Below are 21,834 nucleotides of genomic sequence, written 5' to 3' on the forward strand. Positions count from 1 at the left end.
GGAAGGGGCTGTCTTGTGTGGTAGTAAGTTCCCCCATCACAGTTTGTATTCCAGCAGAGGGATCCTATGTCAGAAACACTGTCGGCAGGACAGCTGTATGGGGCAAGGCATTATGCCTACAATCCTTGGAAAACAGGTATCTGACATCAAATGTACACACAAGAACAGGCCATCCCAGCGAAGTATGCAGGTAACATCACTTAGCATTTTAGTGAATGAAACACTGGTTCCACTTCCATAATGAAGAGGTGAAGAGAGCATATGGGATAAAAACCCAGAAGCATCTTTATTATATGCTCCGTGACTCTGGGCAGATCTGTTACTCCCTCTGTGCCTCCGTGTGTGGCTGTAAAACAGGGGTGATGGCTGCTGACGGGCCAAGAACTGAACCCACAAAACCCCTTACAGATAGAAGTCAGCCGTGTGTTAAATGGGCAGGTTCCCCACTCCTGAGGCCTGAGACGCAGCGGCACAGTCGAGACTATGAATGGCTTCTGAGGAGTAGACTCTTAACTCTCGATCGTTCTAGGATTTAAGTGTAGCTTTATGGCATTTCTGTATCAGATGGCAGCTGAGTAACAAGGAAGCCATTTAGAGTACTATTTTGCTGCGTGGGGAATGCCAACACTTAAGTACAGGTGGATTTTGCACACAAGTCCGCCCATTTGTGTCCACAGCCGGCTCTGAAGCAGGTCAAACGGAAGACCCACGTTGTGGGGCGGACTTGTGGTTTTCCTCAAGGACGACGGCACGAGAAGAAATGGCGTATTATGTCTTTCAACAAAGGGGGCGTTTGGTTTTAAGGTTCTGCGTTTGGAAAGGCTGTTCTGGTCCCCCCGGTCCCCAGGACACCCCTCCTTCTCTAGAGCCATCTGTTCTTTAGTAATTTGGAAGCACGAATGCCATGCTGGACATCGTGGCCACAAAAGTGGACGAGGCAGGATCCTTACCCCTGAGGCGCTTAGTGCCATCACGCGGGGAGCGCAGGAGCCCCTGATTCTGTCAGGGAGGGCAGGGGCTTCCCAAAGGGAAGAGCGTCTGAGATCCGAGAGGTGATGTGACTTAGCCCGGAGGGGAGGGGAGGGGAGGGGGAGAAAGGCCAGGAACAGAGGGACAGAACACAGCAAAACACCCCGGGGGGCTTCAGGTAACGGTGGGAAGGGGCCAAGGTCAGGCCCCAAAGGGCAGGAGAGGCCGGAGAATCGGGCCCCAGAGGGCAGGAGAGGCTGGAGTGGATCTTCAGTGTCCCTCCCCTGTGGGCAGCTGCCGACAGTCTGCGTCTCAGGAAGCCTGCTCTGGGTGTGGTGCCGGGAGTCAAGGGCTGTTGTGTGGATGTGTCCAGATGTTAACTGAGAGGAGGTGATAGAAAGGGAGAGAATGGAGATTCAGGAGAGAGGACAATGGATGTGGCAACAGACTCCGGGGTCCAGTGGAGGACAGACCTCGGAGGTCAGGAAGGACACTGCTTTCCCTGACATGGATGGGACAGAGACCAGGAGTAAGGGGCTGAGGGGGGGCATTCTGGAGGGGGCGGGCAGCAGAATGTTCTTGGGAGTCCCTGAATGGTTGCTTTCGTTTTTCATTCAACCTTCCTGAATTCCAGGCATCCAGGACTCTCCGTTTGGGAAACCTACAACAGGGCCCCAGCATCTGCCTTTCTAATGTGATGCTGATGCTGACGGTCCAGGGGCCACCCCATGAGATGCGCCGTGCCCAGAGAAAGGAGAGGGAGGAAAGCGGACGGGGCACCTGGGTGGCTCACTCGGTAAGGCGTCTGACTCGATTTCAGTTCAAGTCATGATCTCAGGGTTCGTGAGATCCAGCCTTGTGTTGGGCTCTGTGCTGACAGCACGGAGCCTGCTTGGGATTCTCTGTCTCTCCCTCTCTCTCTGCCCCTCATCCCCCCAACCCCCAAATAAACATTAGAAAGGAAGGAAGGAAGGAAGGAAGGAAGGAAGGAAGCCAAGGTTCAAATGACTTCCCAGCTGGCTTGGACTTGCATTCAGATCACTCTTGAAGATACCTGGGGGCAGGTCCTCGGGGCAGCTGGCTGCCCCGCCAGCGTGAAGTCAACACAGGCTGCCCCGCCAGAGTAGAAGTCCGGTGAGGCAGGAATCTCAACGCTGTTTGTGCACATATGCACAAACACCACTAAGCAAGAGGCACATGATCACCTACAGGTCCCCGAGAGCTCACATGTGCGCTCTGGAAGGCCACTTCTAACAGTTTTCCAGACATGAAATGTCAATTCCTGTTTATTGGTTTCCTTGAGAAGCAGTGCAAAATAATCAGTATTGGTGCCAAGTATCAAAAGATATGACTGACACAGTTGTGATTTTCATTATCAAAAATCCACTACAAAGTGATGGGATCATTTTGTTATGTGAGAAGTGGCTGTGGAAATGTGTTCCTTCATCCTGGTTTCTAGCCGGCTTTAATAAGATAGAGAACAGGGGTGCCTGGGTGGCTCAGTAGGTTAAGCGCCCGACTTCGGCTCAGGTCATGATCTCACTGTTCGTGGGTTCAAGCCCCACGTCGAGCTCTGTGCTGACAGCTTGGAGCCCGGAGCCTCTTTCAGATTTTGTGTCTCTCTCCCTCTCTGCATTTTCCCCATTCATGTGCTCTCTCTCTCTCTCTCTCTCTCTCTCTCTCTTCCTCTCTCTCTCAAAAATATATAAAAACCCTAAAAAATTAAAAAAAAAATAAGATACAGAATAAAAAGCTAAGAGGTCCCGGGTCTCTTTCCCAGTGAGCCAGGTAAATAGGAGTTATTTTTTTCACCACCCACAAGACGATGCTTTCACGGAATCCCTACAGAAACACTCTGATGGTTTTAAATAGGAACTTCACTTTCAGTAGCAACAGGTAGATTTAGAGCCCGGAAGACTTACCCCAATCTCTTTTAAATCTTTGTCTTGTAGTAACTGAAGTGGATCAATAAAAGTTTGCTTTACGTTAATGTCAAGAGAGTCTTTCACCTCAGCCATTAGCTTCATGGATTCACCGACTTCTATTAATGCACTACCTTGAATAGAAAATACAAATTAAAAAAGGGTCTTCAGCAGGGTACTCGAGGTTAGCGGTGATATTGACTTCATTCTTTCCCAAACGTTTGTGGAGGGCCATGGAAAAAAGCGAATCACCCTGAGACTGTTGAATCCTGACTCAGAGAAAAAAAATTTTTTTTTTTCTGAACGTCTTATTTTCCGTATTTTCCTCTCTACGTTCTGTAGTCTGCGCTACAAAATAAAGGTAGGAGGCTCAGGCAGACCGAAGCATTTACCCTTCTGGCCACTAGATGGGGATAAAGCTCCTTTCTCAGACTGGTGACAGGCACACTCTGCTTTTCGAAGGTCTGGGTCGCACCCCATCAGTTTACCAGAGACCTACAATAACCAGTACCTGCTTTTGCTAACTGGAAGAAATCCAAAGAGGATTTCTGTTTTCACCAAAAAAGAAAAAAAAAAGGCGAAAATGAGAAAACATTCAGCCCCTGTTTTGCAGTGAGCCACTAGAGGCAGCATGGACCCCAAGTAGTGAGAACTGAACTGTGTACAGAACATTGGCATCAGCCCCCCGTCCCGGCAGCTTTGAACTGCGTCCGTGAGCATCTGCGCTTTGCCTCGATTTTATTCTGTGCACACATCAGTAAGATGTATCCTAAGATATCAGAAAAGTGTAAGAGCCTATTTTGGGGGGCCTGGTCATGCTCAAAACATTTTCCACATAAATTAACGGTAATTTCTTCTTTGCTTTACGCCACTTCGGTTTACAAAAGGCTTGGTGGCAATGCTCTGCTTTCGGAGAGCAGGGAAATCTGTAGTTTTGTGAACTGGCACCTAGGGTTCCTTAGAAGCTGGAGAACAAAATCGCTCTTTGTAAACTCTAAAAGGATTCATTCATCAGGGCTAAGTGTCAGGCAATAAAGATTACAATAGAAATAAGGGAACAAAACCTCTTGTCAGCTTCTAGCTCCTAGATCTTGAGGTCAGTCCCCAGAGCCTTCAGATGGTTCCGAGGCTCCTTACCCTTTCTGATGTCAAAGAAAGCCTGGCCGTGTCACATGGGACAGCCTTTCAGCGGGACGGGCAAGGCCTGCTCTTGCGATGAGGCCCAAGCCAGCCGCGCTTGGCCTTGGGGGCTGTGACCGGCAGGTGTTGCTGGCCTGCACTCTGGTATCTCAGTGTCAGCTGACCCGCAGTAATGTGCAAGCAGGAGTCCTGGTAGCGGAGCAGAACGAGAGGCCGTTTCTCTAAGAGGCATCTCTGGGACATGAGGCACCAAAGCAAACTATTTTTCCTGTTTTGGAGTTTTCCACCAAATTGACCTCGTGAAAATGTAGTTTGGGGTCTCTCAACTCCCAGGCTAGAAAAAGACCTTAGGGGCCAGCCCAAGAATTCGCATTTCTAGCAAATTCTGACCTTAAAGTTGTCACACCTACTGGTCCAGCCATGCATAGTTTATTCACCTGTAAAACAGCAATAGCAGGGGCGCCTGGGTGGCACAGTCGGTTAAGCGTCCGACTTCAGCCAGGTCACGATCTCACGGTCCGTGAGTTCGAGCCCCGCGTCAGGCTCTGGGCTGACGGCTCGGAGCCTGGAGCCTGTTTCCGATTCTGTGTCTCCCTCTCTCTCTGCCCCTCCCCCGTTCATGCTCTGTCTCTCTCTGTCCCAAAAATAAATAAAAAAAAAACGTTGAAAAAAAAAAAAATTAAAAAAAAAAAAAAAAACAAAAAAAAAACAGCAATAGCAATGAAGCCTCACCTCCCCTTTTTTTTTTTTTTTTTTAAGAAATGAACTAGAAAACTAGAAGTGGAAATTTAGTTACGCTAAATTACCACTGGTCAGAACTCCACTGGTAGCTTCATTCCTCCTAAGTTTCCTTAACTCGCTCTCCATTGTTAGGTTCTAAATCATCCCAAGGTAAAGAGGAGACATCCCTTCCTAGCCTGGGGACTCTTTCCTGCCCAACTGGTTAGAAACGGAGGGTACCGTTTCTGATCCTCGGCCACCACTGCCCAAGCCACAGAGTGTCGAATTTGGCTTTGACAGAAACATTTCCGGGTATTGTTTATAATAAGATAACCAAGGGAGATTTTAGTTAAGCATATTGAAATATACGTTTAAATTACAATTCTTAAAATACAACACTGGAGCAAAGCAAGGTACAGACCAAGAAAACAGGAGAAAAAAAAAAAAAAAAGACCAGAAACAAACTTAAAATATAAAAATTTAGTCTGTAACAAAACGTTTCTCTCCAGAGGGGAAAGGCTGAACTTTTCAATGGAGTATTAGGACAACCAGCTACTTACTTGGGAGAAAACAAAATTAGGACCCTACTGCACAGTATCTGCCCGTTAAAATCAGGAGCTTGGAAATTTAAAGGGAAGAAAAGGAAACATGTTTCAAAAGAAAAGTATGAATAAACATTGACACGACTTGTGGGGGTGGGTGGGGTGGAAAAGTTTTTCTAAACAAAACAACAGAGCCATAAACCATAAAGGAAGAGTTAGGAGTCCCACTATATGAAAACCAAAAGCTCCTCCGTTTCAGTGGCCTCCGTCCACAAGGTCAGAAGGCGAATGCCTACGTGGGGCGTAACTTCATTAACATATAAGGCAGACCAAGAGCAAATGTCCTAACCGTTGAAGGAGTTCGTCAACCAGTAAGGGGGGGGGGGGGGGGGGGGAATGAACGTATTAATGAAAAAATAGGCAAAAGATACAAATACACATTTCACAAAAATGATGACAAACAGGAAAGAAATCTACCTTACACATAATCCAAAAGGTGAAGTTAACACAGCACTAAGAGGTCAATTTTATATGCTATGTATCAAAGTACCTGTGATTCAGAAGTAAGCTAAAAAAGTAATTCCCACAATCAATAACTGTGCTGGGAAACATACTCTCACATACTCCTGGCAAGAGTATCAAACTGGCACACCCCTTCTGGAGGGTCCTTTGGGAATATGGTTCAAAAATCTGAAAAAACACGCATATTCTCAACCCAACAATTTCACTACCAGGGATTTCACTTGATCTTAGCCAAAAGGCCGAGAAGCGATCACTACCAGGGATTTCAATCCACGAACATAATCTTGGATATCCCTAAAGATTATGAAAATGGTTTTATAAATGCTATGTAAAATTTTTTTACGTACAGAAAAAAGTATCTAAATATCCAATAACTAGGGTTGACTGAACAAAGTCTGCCATGACACACGGGTTATTATACAGCCGTTAAAAACAGTATCATAGAAGATTAATCATTTTATGACATGGATCTTGATTCAGTCGATAGAAATAAGCAAGTTACAAAAGGGTATAAAGGTAGAGATACCATAACTCCATTTTAATTTTGTAAAGGTGTACGTGACTATGGATGAGAATAAACCTTGTGAAGGTGTACGTGACTAGGGATGAGAATACACAAAGGGCTGTGAAGGTGTACGTGACTGAGGATGAGAATAAACCTTGTGAAGGTGTACGTGACTAGGGATGAGAATACACAAAGGGCTGTGAAGGTGTACGTGACTAAGGATGAGAATAAACCTTGTGAAGGTGTACGTGACTAGGGATGAGAATACACAAAGGGCTGTGAAGGTGTACGTGACTAGGGATGAGAATACACAAAAGGTCCATCACCAGATACGTGACTGTGGGTGATGTCAGCACTTCCTTTCTTGTATTTCACTAGCTGATATTTTCTAAGCCTTCTGCAACGAACGTGTATTACTTGGGTGATATAAAAATAATAATAATAAAGCTTGTTAACATGAAGGTACTGTGGGGTGCTTGGGTGGCTCAGTCAGTTGAGTGTCCGACTCTTGATTTCAGCTTGGATCATGATCTCATGCTTCGTGGGTTCAAGCCCCACATCGGGCTCTCTGCTGTCAACACAGAGCCTGCTTGGGTTTCCCTTTCTCTCTCTCCTCTCTCTGCCCTTCCCCCTTCTCTGCCCCCCCCCCACCCCGGACAAAGTGCTCCCAGGTGATCTGTGAACAGTCACGAAGGTGCGGCCTCCCCCCTTTGCCTCTCCCCCTCCCCCCCAACACACAAAGTGCTCCCAGGCAATCTTCGAACAGTCACCCAAGGTGAAGCCTCCCCACTCCTCTCTTTGTCCCTCCCCCCTTCCCTCTGCCCTTCCCTCCCCCTTCATTCACACACACACACACACACACACACACACACACACACACACACTCATACAAAGCGCTCCAGGCGATCTGCAAACACTCACCGAAGGTGGAGCCTTCCCCGAGCTCCCTCCCGTACTTTAGCATACAGTCGCCCAGCAAGCCTTCCGTCTGCGGGTACCCGGTGGTTTTCACCTGTCCTCGGATCTTCGACACAGTGTTCAGCATCCCTAGCTTAGCTCTGTATGCTTAAAAACATTGTCATTTGTAATTCCTTAAAATGACAAGGCGGAGCGACAGGTACATGGCATTTAACAAATGACGGCAAAACTGAGGTCACCCCGGTGGGCAAGACGTGGGACACCTGGAGCATGTGAAAGGGACTGTGTGACCTATTTCACGTCTCACGTGATTTTCCCGATTCTTTTTCCAAGTGGCCGGGCGGTGGGGGGAAGAGGGGGTTGCTAAGCAAGGGAAAATGGAAACGACGCACACGTCGTTGACTCCGCACATCAGAAGTGTCCCCGCTGCACAGGGACACACAGAGCAGGGCCTGCAACACGCACGCCCAGAGCCAGATGCCAGTACCGGGGAGGCGATCCTTCCCGGGGACCAACGGAACACCAAGGACGGCATCGCTGAGGTGGATGTTTCAAACCACCAAAAGGCCCCTGTCACCCTCCCGGTCCCAACAATTTATTCGGAGTGATTATATTCAATATCCTGATGAAGGGCTTTGGCGCACTCCTGTTGAGGAAGCCGAGCCAACGGGAGGAGACGAACTCCTGCTGAGTGAACAGGAGTCTGTGTTGATGCTCCTCGGTGCAGGTCGGGTCCCCTGCCCCGAGGGAAAGGACGGGCGGCCACTGCTTCTCAACTTCTCTTCCCCGACTCAGGCCATCAGTGCTTACTGATCCCGGCTCTGTGTGGCACACAGTGCTAACCCCTCCGGCTCCAGAGGGACCCAGGACAGCGGCTGCCCTACAGGAGCACAGAGCTAGTCGCTGCGGGACAGAATATAGGAGATGCACCGGGCAAATAAAGCGTGGTGTGACCATAACAATATGCTGAATACAGATAGCAAGATGTGCCTACAAAGTGCAGATATCACGTCAACGGTATAGAAGGTGGGATGTTTATGGTACAGAACCAACAGATAAAGAGGAGGCCAGTCTGACCTAAGCTGAAATTAAAACAGGATGAATCGGGGGGCGCCTGGGGGGGGGGGCTCAGTCGTTAAGCATCTGACTTCGGCTCAGGTCATGACCTCATGTTTCATGAGTCCAAGTCCCACAATCAGGGAAGCCCGAGCTTGCTTTAAGTGAACCTTGCTTCTCTCTCTCTTCCTCTCTCTGCCCCTCACTCACTTGTGCCCCCCCCAAAACAAAACCAAACCAAACCAGGATGAATCAGGAGAGATCTATGGGAAAATATGACTATGAACTGAATACCAAGCTAAGAACCGGGGCTTTTATTCCCCGGGCTAGAGAGCGAATCACATACCAGCTTGTGGCGTCTGTGATAATTCCAGGAAGTAAAGAGGTACGCTTTCATTTTCTTTTACTTTAATAATCACACTTGTTTTCATGTGTTCTAGGCCAGTGCCTCCTCTCAAGCTCTTAAGGTGCATACAAATCACCCGAGGATCCTGTTAAAACGCCAAGTCTGGTTCAGTCTGTTTGGGATGAGCTCAAGGCTCTGCGTTTCCCAGTCTCTCGGGTGAGGCTGAGGCTGCTAGTTCGCGGACCACACTTTGAGGAGCAAGGCTTCGGACACTTCTGGTGCCAGCCTGTTTGAATCTTGCCTGCCTCAGCTTCAAAGCAGTTTTCTTTCTGGTCCCTGTGCTCCAATAGCCACACGCACGCGTGGCTCTTCCTTCCCACTGCCAGGGTGGGGACTGGGAGGTGGCAGGCATGTGGCTGACATCCACTAAACTGGCAACAGCCAGAGGCCTCTGTCCTTGCTGGCCAACCCCGCTCCTACCCCATTCCAACGTCAGCTCTTTGACGATGGGATCTGGGTCCCAGGAACCGGGAAAGCCCCTCTGCCAAGAGGAAGCCCTCGCTAAATCTGTGCCGATTTATCGGGAAAAGGAACTTACATAGCTCATCTCAGTCACTGAGGAGGCCAGAGAAGAGAGGCAGGAGTGCGGCCCTTGAAATTACAAACCTCTACACAGTTCCAAAGAATCCTATACCCGCCAACCTCCCTGGACGCAGTTTTTATAAAATTTATGTTTTGAAATTGTTCCTGTCTAGATTTTCAGGTGGTTGGGTCTGTAGGGGAGTCCTAACGCCCAAGGGAGTCACAGCGACTCCCTGCAAATAATACGTTCCTAAAAAGGAAGGCAGTTTGGGAAATTTGCAGAATTCAAGGCTTGGGTGCCCTGCCCCCTGTTGGTTTCTGTCATTTACGACCCAGGAAAAACCCATCAAGGGATGCTGCTTCACAACCACGGAATTAAGAACCTTCTGTCGAGAAGCTGATGCAACAAGGGACCTTTTCATGCTGCTTTTCCTGCCTCATTTCTTTAGCATCTGAGCTACAAAGTGAAATTACAATTTCAATTATACCTTTAGAGCAGGATGACAGAATTTTTTTCTAAAAGAGGAGATGCCTGAATAAGAAAACATACCAAACATTCAGTGGGTCTCTGAGGCATCTCCTAAAATGTGTCTTTATTGAGCAGCGCCTTGCTGCTAAGACCAAGTCTCTATCCACAGGATGTCACCATAGACCACGGGATTATCTGCTCTGTTTCTCATCAGCTAGGACTCCCTGAAACTACCTTCGGTCGCTGGCGGCTTGACTTTAAAAAACTGAAATTCATTATTTGGACACAGAAAACACTGTTTCTAAGTTACGTCAGCCATATGCCAAGCAAACATGGGTTGTTAGTCTATGACAGTGAATGAACAATAGACTATGTCGAGACATTTTCTAACTTTACCTGGATTTGGCTGAAGATACTCTGTGGCTTTCGAAAGAATTTCTGCAACAGCTTTATTGGTAACATCTATTTTCTTTAAAAAAAAAAAACAACAACACACACACACACAAACATAAAAATGTTGGTAAATGACAAACAACGAATTCACAGAAAAACAGAGGTAATATGCGTTAATTTAATATGTATAATACTATTAACAGATTTTAATCCAAATGAGTTTCAACATTTTGGGGGAGAAGCAGTATTTTTCTCACTATGATTTTGGGACAGCTCTTCCTCCCCATGATGTTGGAGAGCATTCATTTCATTTTCTTTTTAACATACAATGAGCAGTCATGTATTATTTACAAAACTCAGACGAGTTACTATGCTCCACTCGATTACTGGACATACCTGAAGGCCTCTCCAGCCAACACCAGGCATGTCTCAGCCCAACTTTCCTTCTTTGCTGGATGTACTTGAGTGCCTTTGCTTGTAAGGACTCCCTAATAGCAATTCACATTAGAAACTACGGCACTAAATCAACAACGAAAGAATCATTCTCCCTAACACTACCACTCACAATAAACACCCAAGTGTCCTGTGGGCAGATGTTAATATCAAAGGTTTTCTATGTTGAGACTGAATCTTTCCCCCCACAAAACCATTTCTGGACACTGGCTACTGGTTAGCCCGACACCGAATGTGAGAATATACAATAAAGTTCAACAGGCATAAAGTTCAATAGCTTCATTTCATACCATCAACAGCCTGAAAGAAAATATAAAGGAAAAGGAGATCCCATTCATAAGAGCAACATAAAAATACACAACAATAAGGAATAAATATAAGGAGAAAATGTACAACATCTATCTGAAGAGCCATGTTCCTACACGGGAAAGTTTAACTGTGCAAAGATGTAAGTCCTCCCCCAAATCACACATAAAATTAATTCAAATCTTATGTTCCTTTTAATTTTTTCTTTTTTGGTTACAATTTGGCAAATTAATATTAAACTTAGGTTCACGCCTCATACTACAGACTGGATCACAAATACAGACCTAAAAACAGTCTACAAAGGCACTAAATTACACAGAAGAATATTCCGAAATACAGGGGTGGGAAGAATCTTCTAGGCACAACACAAAACCCAAAATTCTGACCCTATAAAATTAAAGACTGAACAGTGAATAGATGTAATAACACCAAATTTGACAAAAGTGGCAAAATGAAACAGAAAGGAAACTGTATGAAGGACCCATGCTTAGCATCCATGATACTCAAAACTCCCATTTAAGAAAAAAAGCAGCACATAAAACAACCCAATTGGAAAGCACAAGAATATAAACTGGCAAGAAAACAAACGGGAAAAAATACAAGTTCATACAGTTGACAAAATATCTAGAAAGACCGTAAATCAAAAAGGAGATACTTTCCACTCAACAGATTGACAAAAAAAATATTTTTTTATTAATCTGACCCAATATTAGGTGTCATATAGGTATGGAGGGATGGGCGCTTTCACACACACTGGGAGTGCAAAACGGATCAAGGGACAAGAACCTATTAATGGGCAGACCTCCAGGGACCTAGCGTCTGGAAACACACCAGCCAATTGCAATGACGTAAAAGGATGTCAGGCCATTCTATGTCTATTAAAAACTGAAACCAACTTGAATTATAAGCGATAAGAGACTGGCTGGGTAAACTGTGAGACATCCAAATAAAGGAATTCTCTTGAATCACAAGATAAAAAAAAAAAAAAAGGGAAGCTCCATATCTACTGGGAAGATGCCCACAGCACACTGTCAAGGAAAGAAAGCAAGTTGTAGAGTGATTTATGATACAAGAAATTCATTTTTGTAATTCAAAAATCTATGATCTGGTCAGGGTCAGAAGCTTCCAACCAAGTGAGCTCAACCAGCCTGAAATTGGATTTGTTCCCATTAGCCGAGCGCCTAAATTTGGGGCCCCAGGAAGGTTTAAAAAGACAGCACGTAAATGATGAAGAAATGAATCACACCTGTATCACTGATGCACACACACCAGCTGTGTGTACGTGCACTGGGCCTTGTAGCGAGTTTTGCAAGCTCTGAACTCTCTTCAGTGTGTTCGATTGTTTATGAAGATTTTTGAAATGTTTAAGAGAATATGATCAGCCAAACGTTTGTACTATTACAGTCTCGAGAAATTTAAGTGCTCTGGAAAACGCTTTTCTAAATCTGATGTGACGTTGGGGCGAGTTCCATGCATTGCATTTGTGATTCTAATTTGCAATGTCTAAGGGAATTTGCTTAATTATGTAACTGGAGATAAATGTTTAAGGATTTAACCTGTTAAGCCTATGACTTAATGGAAACTAACACAAAGATTAACTGAAAATGATTTTTATGTTGAAGTTACTAAATTTATAAATAAGATTCGTAAGTCCAGCTTAAGCTTAAGAAAAACTAGGTTTTAGATTTATAACTTTCCACAGTTATAGAAATTCGACAGTAATTAAGTGTTCCTTTCAACGTATCCAACCCTCTTCAGACATGAAAAGGTACCAGGAAGCCAGGAGCCATCTCTAAAGGGTGACAGTGAGATCTGGGGCAGGGGTACTTTCTACTTCAGATCCTTCTCTCTTTGGGGGCAAAAAAAAAAAAAAAGCCAAGGAACAAATGACCAAAAACTAACAGCCTGACGTGCCCATCCTGGAACAGCTTCTAGGACAGCCCAGCGATCAAAACTGCAAACAAATGCTTGAGAAAATAAAGAGGACACCCACTAACCACTTTGACAAACATGGGCAATCAAGATGAACACTGGAAAAATAATCCATGTGGTTTAAAAAACGAATGAATGAATGAGTGACTGACTGAATGAATGAATAGAAACTTCCCTCCCAGAATAACTGAGAATGTCGGGTGGGGGGGGTCGTTCAAGCTGACAAAATGCCACGTGATGGCTTCTGCAAACCATGGTGACAAACAGGTGGGAGTACAGAGGTAAAAATTATTTTTGTGGTGTCTACCTGGTGTGAAGGCATCTCTGTTGGCTGATTAAATCTGGAATTTCCTTCAAATGTTGGTGCCCCAAATCCTCTGCCACGGACTATCCCGGACCTCAGCCTCAGCTAGAGGGCTGCTAGCAATGCTGGTTTATTTTTAAATTTTTTTTAAAAGAATCCATAGCTGTCATTATCTCCTTCTTACTCCTTATGTAATGTGTTTGTGCTCCTTAGTCACACTTGGTAGAGGTGGCTTTTTGAAAACAAAACAGTGCCTGGTTTTGTCGTTATTGTTTCCTATTTTATTGATCTCTACAATTCTGTCCTTCCACCTAGAGTGATTTCATTTGCTGTTATTTTCCTAGCTTCCTGGCTTAAATGATTTATTCATTTCCTTCAAACATATTTTCTATTAAATGTACGTAAGATGTAGCCATATACCGCAGGTTCTAACATACAGAATTTGGTCTCTCATGACCAAATGAACTTTGATTTTACTTGTCATTTCCTCTTTCAACTAAGAATAATCACATGTTTTTCAATTTCCAAACATCCAGAATTGGGAAAGTATACCTTCCTTGTAATGTTTTTTAGTTTTTCTGGAGCCTAATGTATGATTGACTATTTTAATTGTTCTAAATGGACTTAAAAAGAATATAGATTCTCAACTTGAGGTCTGTATCTATTTATAAACAAAGTTATTAATCATATTTTGTACTAATCATCTATGAGCCAATCTACTATTGTCAACTTACTCTGTTATTTTATGAGAGGTGTGCGAAATCTTCTACTCTGGACTTTGTCAATTTTCCATGTATTTTGGACAACTTTTACCTTACATATTTAGATGCCATGTTATACGGTGCATAATGATTCATAACCATTACAATTTCCTGATAGACTGCATGACTGCATCTTTTTAATAACTTTTTTATAACCTTTTCTACTTAGTGTTTTTTGCATCAAATTTTACTTTGACATTACTATTCGTCCTCTACTTCTGTGTGCTTAGGATTTGTCAAGAAATCTCTCCATTCCTTTGTCATTTCCATGTCATGTTTTAGGTGGATCTGATACCATCCAACTCATCTCTTCCAGAAAGTCCTTAAACCTTCTGGTCACGTGTTAGATATTTCCCTGCTTTTCACTGCTGTAAGGAAATAAATAGATATTACTTTTATATTTCTTCTGTCATTCATTGGGGCTTTAGGAGGGAAAGGAAGTAAACAAGAGAGATCTCAGTCCATCAACTGAAACTGAAATTGCTAAAATGTGTTTATAAACTCAATATTTAAACTGAATCATTTTCTAAGTAATAAAGTTACCTATAATATCTTTACATACCAAGGGATTTTTAAAAGTCATTTCAGGTAGGCCAACGATGTTAAACTATTTCCATGTTTTTCAGTTTTTAAAAATTATGTTTTTCAAAAGCAAAACAAAAAGTGCTTTTTCCTCTCAAGGTGCTAACACTTCTAGAAACTTAGCAGTGCTCATCCAGAAAGTAAGGAGCTTCCTGGAAGACAGTCTGGCCAGGGCCAGGTATCCGGAAGAAAGGAACCTCCCAAGCCACAGCCTGGGGTTAGACTTCTTCTGTACCTGCTGATAGCTCTACAACCTTCAATCTCCTGTATCCTCGATGTTACACTTGAAGGTAGATGTTCTGCTTTCTCTCTGCCCTCTCTCATCTGGGGAGTCTAATTATTAAAACAAGGCTATGGTTAAAGGGCCCAAGACGAAGGGGAAGGAAACTGAGGAAGCTGAACTATCAGCGGTGTCAGTTCTACCTCCCCCTGAGCTATTCCACACAGCTGACCAGGAAACAGGTTAAAGGACAACAGATTCTACAGTCTTCCTTTGGAGACTGTTACAATCATTTCTGTGACAAGCTCATCATATTTCCTAGGTGCTTTCATATACATTAATTTTTTGGCATAATTATCCCCAAATCCATGTAAGGCAAGCAGGGCACACATTATCCACCTGTGTCACTGGTCAGAAAAGAGGAAAAAAGCTTATCCAAGTTCACGCTGCCAGTTCTCAGAACCCAGATCAATGTCATTTGTTATCCAGCTACTACAACACATGGGAACAGAGTCAGAATCTGGTACACCACATGGGTATATCAATCTTTATGTATTTGAATGGTCTCGTCCCAGAAATACATTTTGATTTTCTAGGATAGATCATCAAAATCATCACAATTACTACGGTCTTTTCCTTGCAATAATGGTTTGCCAAAATTGACCGTCTTTTGAGCATTCTGACGTTTTTCCACTAGAGGGCACCAACTACCCATATCCCATTGCCACCTTAGCGGGTCTTTACATCCCTGGCTGCCGCTCTAATATCCTTTACAGTATCAGTACATCGCATATCACAGTGAAAATCAAGTTTGTAATACAGTTGACATTAACGTGCTCTCTTACCCTCTCCATGTCAAGAAATTCGTCATCTAGTTTCGTTCCTTCAACGCCACTTATTTTTTCGCTAAATAGCTGCAGAAATAAACAAAGTAATTGTGTTGTATGATAATTTGTTACCACAATTTCTGACTCAAATTATTACCAGCAAAACCACCACCACCAACAACAAAAAATCCCCATTCATCTCATTGCATTTTTTTTTTACCAAGTCCTTTAAGAAAATCGTTGGAAGAAGTAACCCTATCAAAGGACATGGGAAGACACACATTTTTCACCTGCGCAACAGGTATTAATTATGCAACTACTGTATGTAAAGCACATGGAAGGTGCTCCAGCAGAAACACAGATAAATAAGATCCTTATCATCCGGGAACCCAGAGCACGGCAGAAGAGTTAATAAACACACACTCGATTACAATATAAGGGAGGAAAAATACGAGCAAAATAGTGCTGGATACAAATGATTGTCAACATACCAAGTAATAGACATTTCAGTGGTTCAGAGACATGATTCTGAGAGCCTGCAGTGGAGGGGAGGCGGGGAGACACCCAGGACCCACCCAGGACCTGTTTCCTACAAGGCTTGGCGTTTGAGCTGCCCATTTAAGGATAAGGGACATTTCCACAGGCAACACCGAAGGAGCCTTGCTTACAGCATGAGACATCTTAGAAAACCCCATGGAGACAGCAACGTGTAGGATGGGGTTTTGCCACCTTGCCACTCTGATATTTAGACTAGATAATCCTCTGTTGTGGGAGGCTGTCCTGTGCCCTGTAGGATGTTGAACATCATCCCTGGCCTCCACCCACTAAATGTCAGTAGCGCACAGGCACCCACACACTGACAACCACAAAAGGTCTCTGGACGCTTAGGAGTCACTGTGCAGGGCAAACGCGTCCAAGGAACAGCAAGAAACTTGCCTTAACTATAATGAATAGCGATAGAGGGAGAATGGGGGGAAATAAAAACTGAAAGGGAGAGAGGCCAGATCACACAAATTCTCAAATGCCAAGCTAACAGGTCTGGCTGAGAAGTCCCTGAAGATCCCTTATCAAACACGGTGTAGAGAAACCTTCAGCAAAGCAGCTCTGGCTGCAGAGTGGGTTGCATCAGGGAACACGGAAGAGGACTGGAAGGGGAAAGTACATCGTTTTCTTTAGAAAATCGCATCAACATAATTTGCTTACATGTTTAAAGTATTTATGTGTGGGACGCCTGGGTGGCTCCGTCGGTTAAGCATCCGACTTCGGCTCAGGTCATGATCTCACGGTTCGTGGGTTCGAGCCCCGCGTTGGGCTCTGTGCTGACAGCTCAGAGCCTGGAGCCTGCTTCAGATTCTGTCTCTCTCTCTCACTCTCTCTCTCTCTCTGCCCTACCCCACTCACGCTCTCTCTCTCAAAAATAAAATAAACATTAAAAAATAAATAAATAAAATAAAATACTTATATGAACATAAAAACCAGTGGTAAAGGGGGGCGGTTAGCATCAATTAATAAAAAAAAATTGCAGGTTCTTTTAAATGTAAGTGACTTTCTGCTACTATTTCCACAACTATCGCAAACACAGAATTACTAGGCAATAGGAGGAATCCAGGTGTAGAGAATCTAACTTAAATGTGAGGTGAGAGAGAATTGAGAGGAGACGGGGAGATCACTAGTGGCCACGATTCTTTATCTCTTCGTCGCTAGATCTCTGTAGTTCCTCCTGGCCAGAGCTGGAGTCTGTCTACCCTCGAGCGATTCTGGGCCGGACTTGATGCTTGTTTTGAACCACAGACGGAAGCCCAGGCCTTAGCAGACTCTGCATGCTTTCAGTCATTCTCTTGAAACCCTGCTGCCCCCAAGTGAATTCAGGCCTGGGCTGATTTGCTGGGTGGTGAGAGATACGTGGCCCAAACACCCCCATCCGGACAACCAGTCACTCTCCAGGACCAGAGCCCCTGGTTGACCTGCAAGGGACTGCAGGCACATGAGAAAGCCCCCGGCCTAATCCGCTCACCCGTGGAAACATGAGTCGAATAAATGGTGGTGGTCTGACACTAAACACTGGAAAGCTTTGTTACTCGGCAGAAGCTGGCTGATACACTAGACAATAGTTCTGGTTTTTCAGGCTCTGTCTAGAAGTCAGAGAGGACTGTCCTAAGGCCTCGGTACACGGTATAAGCTTCAACAGGAACAACTGGTAATCCCACTGCTTTACACAAAGGTCTTTACATGGAAGTATCCATCAGTTAGGTCCCCCAAATATCTTTTTGTTCAATAGTGAGATCATTTTGGGGCGCCTGGGTGACTCAGTCGGTTGAGCGTCCGACTTCGGCTCAGGTCATGATCTCACAGTTCGTGAGCTCGAGCCCCACATCGGGCTCTGTGCCCACAGCTGGGAGCCTGGGGCCTGCTTCAGATCCTGTGTCTCCTTCTCTCTCTACCCCTCCCCTGCTCGCACGCTGTCTCTCTCTCAAAAATAAATAAACATTAAAAAATAGTGAAATCACTTCTTTTTTAAATTTTTTTAATGTTTATTTTTTGAGAGAGAAGAGAGAGAGAGACTGAGTGTGAGTAGGGGAGGGGCAGAGAGAGAGGGAGACACAGAATCTCCGAGCCGTCGGCACAGAGCCCTACACGGGGCTCGAACTCAAACTCACAAACCGTGAGATCACAACCTGAGCCAAAATAGGATGTGAAATAATTTAAAATATTAGTTCTTAATTTTGGAGGTGATATTCTGAGAATCTAATGAAAATTATACAACCACACCCGGGCGGGGGGGGGGGGAACACTCATTTTGTTGCATGGTAAATTGCAAAAATGGCCACAATGCCTTGCCACTGCTCCTCCCACTAGGACACGCAGTCTATTTTTCTCCCCAGGGACTAGCTTTGATCAATAGACAGAATGCAAGCAACACTGTGAGAGTACTGAGTTCAGGTCTTATAAATACTTCATAGCTACAAAGTATCTGTGTAGACACTTTACCCTCTGAGGTCCACTGTAACCATCCCCACGTGAATTAGCCTGAGCTACCACGCCGGAGGCTGAATGCCCACTCTGAGCAGAGATGACCCTCCAAGGTGACTCATCTCAGAGCACCAGGCCTTGAGCTCACCCGGCAGCTCACCACCAACAGATGCGTAAGCAGCTGGGCTCAGTGAGCCCTGCAGCCCAGTGAGCCCCGCCCAAAGCACCAACCCACAAAATCGTGAATCAATGGCTTTTCATTGTAAGTCGCTATGGTTTAAGGTGGTTGGTTACATAGCAAAAAATTGACTCAGTTGCCTGTAATTTCTAAGGGCTACTGAAACCCTCTGCAGAAGCCCATGTGTAAGATCCCTGTTTTAAAATACCCCTTTGGAAGTGGCGCCTAGGTATCTCAGTCAGTTAAGCATCCAGCTTCAGCTCAGGTTGATCTCGAGGTTCGTGAGTTCGAGCCCTGTGTTGGGTTCTGTGCTGATGGTGCAGAGCCTGGAGCCTGCTTCGGATTCTGTCTCCCTCTCTCTCTGCCCCTCCCCCGCTCATATGGTGTGTGTGTCTGTCTCTCTTTCTCTCTCAAAAATAAGTAAACAGTGGGGCGCCTGGGTGGCTCAGTCAGTTAAGCGTCCGACTTCAGCTCAGGTCATGATCTTGCAGTTTGTGAGTTCGAGCCCTGCGTCGGGCTCTGGGCTGACGGCTCAGAGCCTGGAGCCTGCTTCGGATTCTGTGTCTCCCTCTCTCTGCCCCTCCCCTGCTCATGCTCTGTCTCCCTCTGTCTCAAAAATAAATAAACATTAAAAAAAATTTTTTTTTCAAATAAGTAAACAATTTTAAAATTTTTTTTAAAGAGAAAAAACATCCTCCCCAATAAAAATGAATCCCAGAAATCTAAATTCCGAGGCACATGACTAAATACAAGACCAAATAAGAAAGCCAACAAAATCAGAGACTGCAACATGAATTCACTTCTGGTGAAAATAACTTTCTGAAACAATAGGACAGAAACTTTATATGTATGCTTAGGATATTATCAATATGATAAATGAAGGAATAACCTCTATGAATAAAAGGCAAATAATTACAGAAAAGGGAAATTTTTTTAATTGCTATTAAAATTTAGAAACCTTGGAAATAAAACACACACAAAGATGAAAATGAAAAATCCCAATAATTGGAATCAACTCCAGACTGGGCACAATTGGAGAAAGAACCAGTAAACTAGAAAATATTACTAAGGAATATCCTGAAAGAACAAAAATATTTAAAGGAAAAAAAGAGGGTTTTTTTTTTAATATGAAATATCAGTTAAACAGTTTAGAGGATGAGCTATAACTGACAGGCACTCCAGAAAAAAAGGACAGAATATAGGGGACTCAGTATTTTAAGAGCTAATAGCTTTGTTTTTTGGGGTTTTTTTTTGGGGGGGGGGTTCTTGTGTACAACTGAGGGAAGGTATGAGCCCACAGTTTGGAAGTACATTCAAGTGCTAAGCAAGGTATTAATTCACATGTTGAGATTTCAAGAATAAAAAATTCTAAAACTCCCACGGGAGAATAAAACCACAAGAAAATTAACAGCAGATTTCTCTTCAGCAACAGCAGATACCAGAGATCAGTTTCAAAGGTGTTTAGAAGAAATGTTAAAAAATCCAGAATTTTGGGTCTCCCTGAACTGTTACTTAAAACAAATATATGAGTTTATGAAAGGGTAAAATTACAACCTTAAGTAATAACAAGATGGGAAGGAGGGTGTTGAGTGGATACTCTGAGCACTAGAGTGTTTCTCCCGTGTTCAGGCGAAGGTGGGAAATGGACAAACTTGAACATTGCTGAAATAATAGAGAAGAATTGTCTGGGTTACATAATTAATGGTGACGACTAAAAGTATAAAACAATAATACACGTATATGTTACGTATGCTAGGCATGTTACAACACAGCACGCACACTAGCACACTGGTGGAAAATCGAGTTTTTCCAATCCAGGCAAACAAAATAAAACAAAACAAGAAAAAAAAAAAAAAAAGGTTGGCAAAGCAGGGGTGGGGGGAGAAGAACGAAAGGGATGACAAATGGAAACCACAATATAAGACAGTAATAAGTCCACATACATCGGTAATTATTATCTACGTAAATGATGAAATTGAAAATGTTAAAGGATGAATTGACAGAGTGGATTTTTTTTTTAATTTTCTTTTGCTTTTTGTTTTTTTTTAGTAATCTCTACAGCCAATGTGGTGCTCAAACTCACGACCCCAAGATCAAGGGTCACATGCTTTTCTGAGTGAGCCAGCCGGGCGCCCCCAGAGTAGATTTTTTAAGTCCAACTACATGTAGCTTCTAAGAGAGACAACTAAAATAAAACTGGAAATAAGGAGATAAATTACACCTACTAGGGAAATACTGATTTTAAAAAAAGCTGATAACAATAGCATCAGACAAAAAAGACTTTAAGGCAAAACATCAGTAGGCATAGAGAATTGATCTAACAATAGAAGGGACATTCCACCAAAATTCTGTTATAATAATGATGCACCCAACAGCACAGCTTCAAAAAACTAGTAATACAGAAACTGAGAGAAAACAGTGAAGTCCACAATCATAGATTTCACCACCACTCTACCAGAAAACTGACAGATCGGGGGTACCCGGCTGGCTCAGTACGTTGAGTGTCCGACTTCGGCTCAGGTCATGATCTCACAGTTATGGGTTCGAGCCCCACATCAGGCTTTGTGCTGACAGCTCAGAGCCTGGAACTCACTTCGGATTCTGTGTCTCCCTCTCTCTCTCTGCCCCTCCCCTGCTTGTGCTCTCTCTCTCTGTCTGTCTCAAATATAAACATTAAAAAAAAAAAAAAAAGAGGAAGCCCTAGAAGAAATTTCAAAAACCTTTTAATTTAACAATGAAAACTGTATCCATCAAAACCTGTGTGGGAAGACAGCAAAGGCAGTACTTAGAAATCAGCGTATCACTTTAAATTCATTAAAACAAAAAACCCACTTCAGCTTAACATCTCAAACTGACATGATGCCATTCAATCCCATTCAACAAATATCTGAAAGTCTACGGACTACATCCATCCGGTAGAGATACGAAGATCACTCTCCAGGCCAGAGCTCACGGGCCACTGCGAAGCAGAAGCCGATGGCCAGAACACAACGAGAGAAGTACCCTCCTTGAACACAGATGCGGAATTTGCTATTAGACAGAGGAGGCAAGTCATATGGACGAGAAGGTGCCAAGAACAGAGCCTAGAAGGATATATGGTGTGCACCCCAGGAGACCAGAGAAGGAGTGGCATTTCTGGCAGAGAGAACAGCATAAGCTCAGACACAAGACCTGAGGGCATTCGGGAAACAGCAATCAACAAGGTAACTGATACGAA

General features: G+C 44.1%; 1 protein-coding gene across 8 annotated transcripts in view; it reads right to left on the reverse strand.

The window, feature by feature from the left end:
* The window catches only part of SH3GL3 (SH3 domain containing GRB2 like 3, endophilin A3), a 130,609-nt gene that overhangs the window by 33,475 nt on the left and 75,300 nt on the right, over positions 1–21,834 (reverse strand). For 6 of the 8 annotated variants that reach the window (XM_042987931.1, XM_042987930.1, XM_042987929.1 and 3 more), the window contains 4 exons: positions 15,488–15,556; positions 10,088–10,160; positions 7,242–7,385; positions 2,892–3,025 (listed from right to left, as the gene is read on the reverse strand). In XM_042987931.1, coding sequence (XP_042843865.1) covers positions 2,892–3,025; positions 7,242–7,385; positions 10,088–10,160; positions 15,488–15,556 — 420 coding nt within the window. The remainder of the gene's footprint in view (positions 1–2,891; positions 3,026–7,241; positions 7,386–10,087; positions 10,161–15,487; positions 15,557–21,834) is intronic. The other 2 variants (XM_042987936.1, XM_042987933.1) reach the window with 2 other exon arrangements.

This window comes from Panthera tigris, chromosome B3, assembly GCF_018350195.1.
Source record: "Panthera tigris isolate Pti1 chromosome B3, P.tigris_Pti1_mat1.1, whole genome shotgun sequence".
Classification (NCBI taxonomy): domain Eukaryota; kingdom Metazoa; phylum Chordata; class Mammalia; order Carnivora; family Felidae; genus Panthera; species Panthera tigris.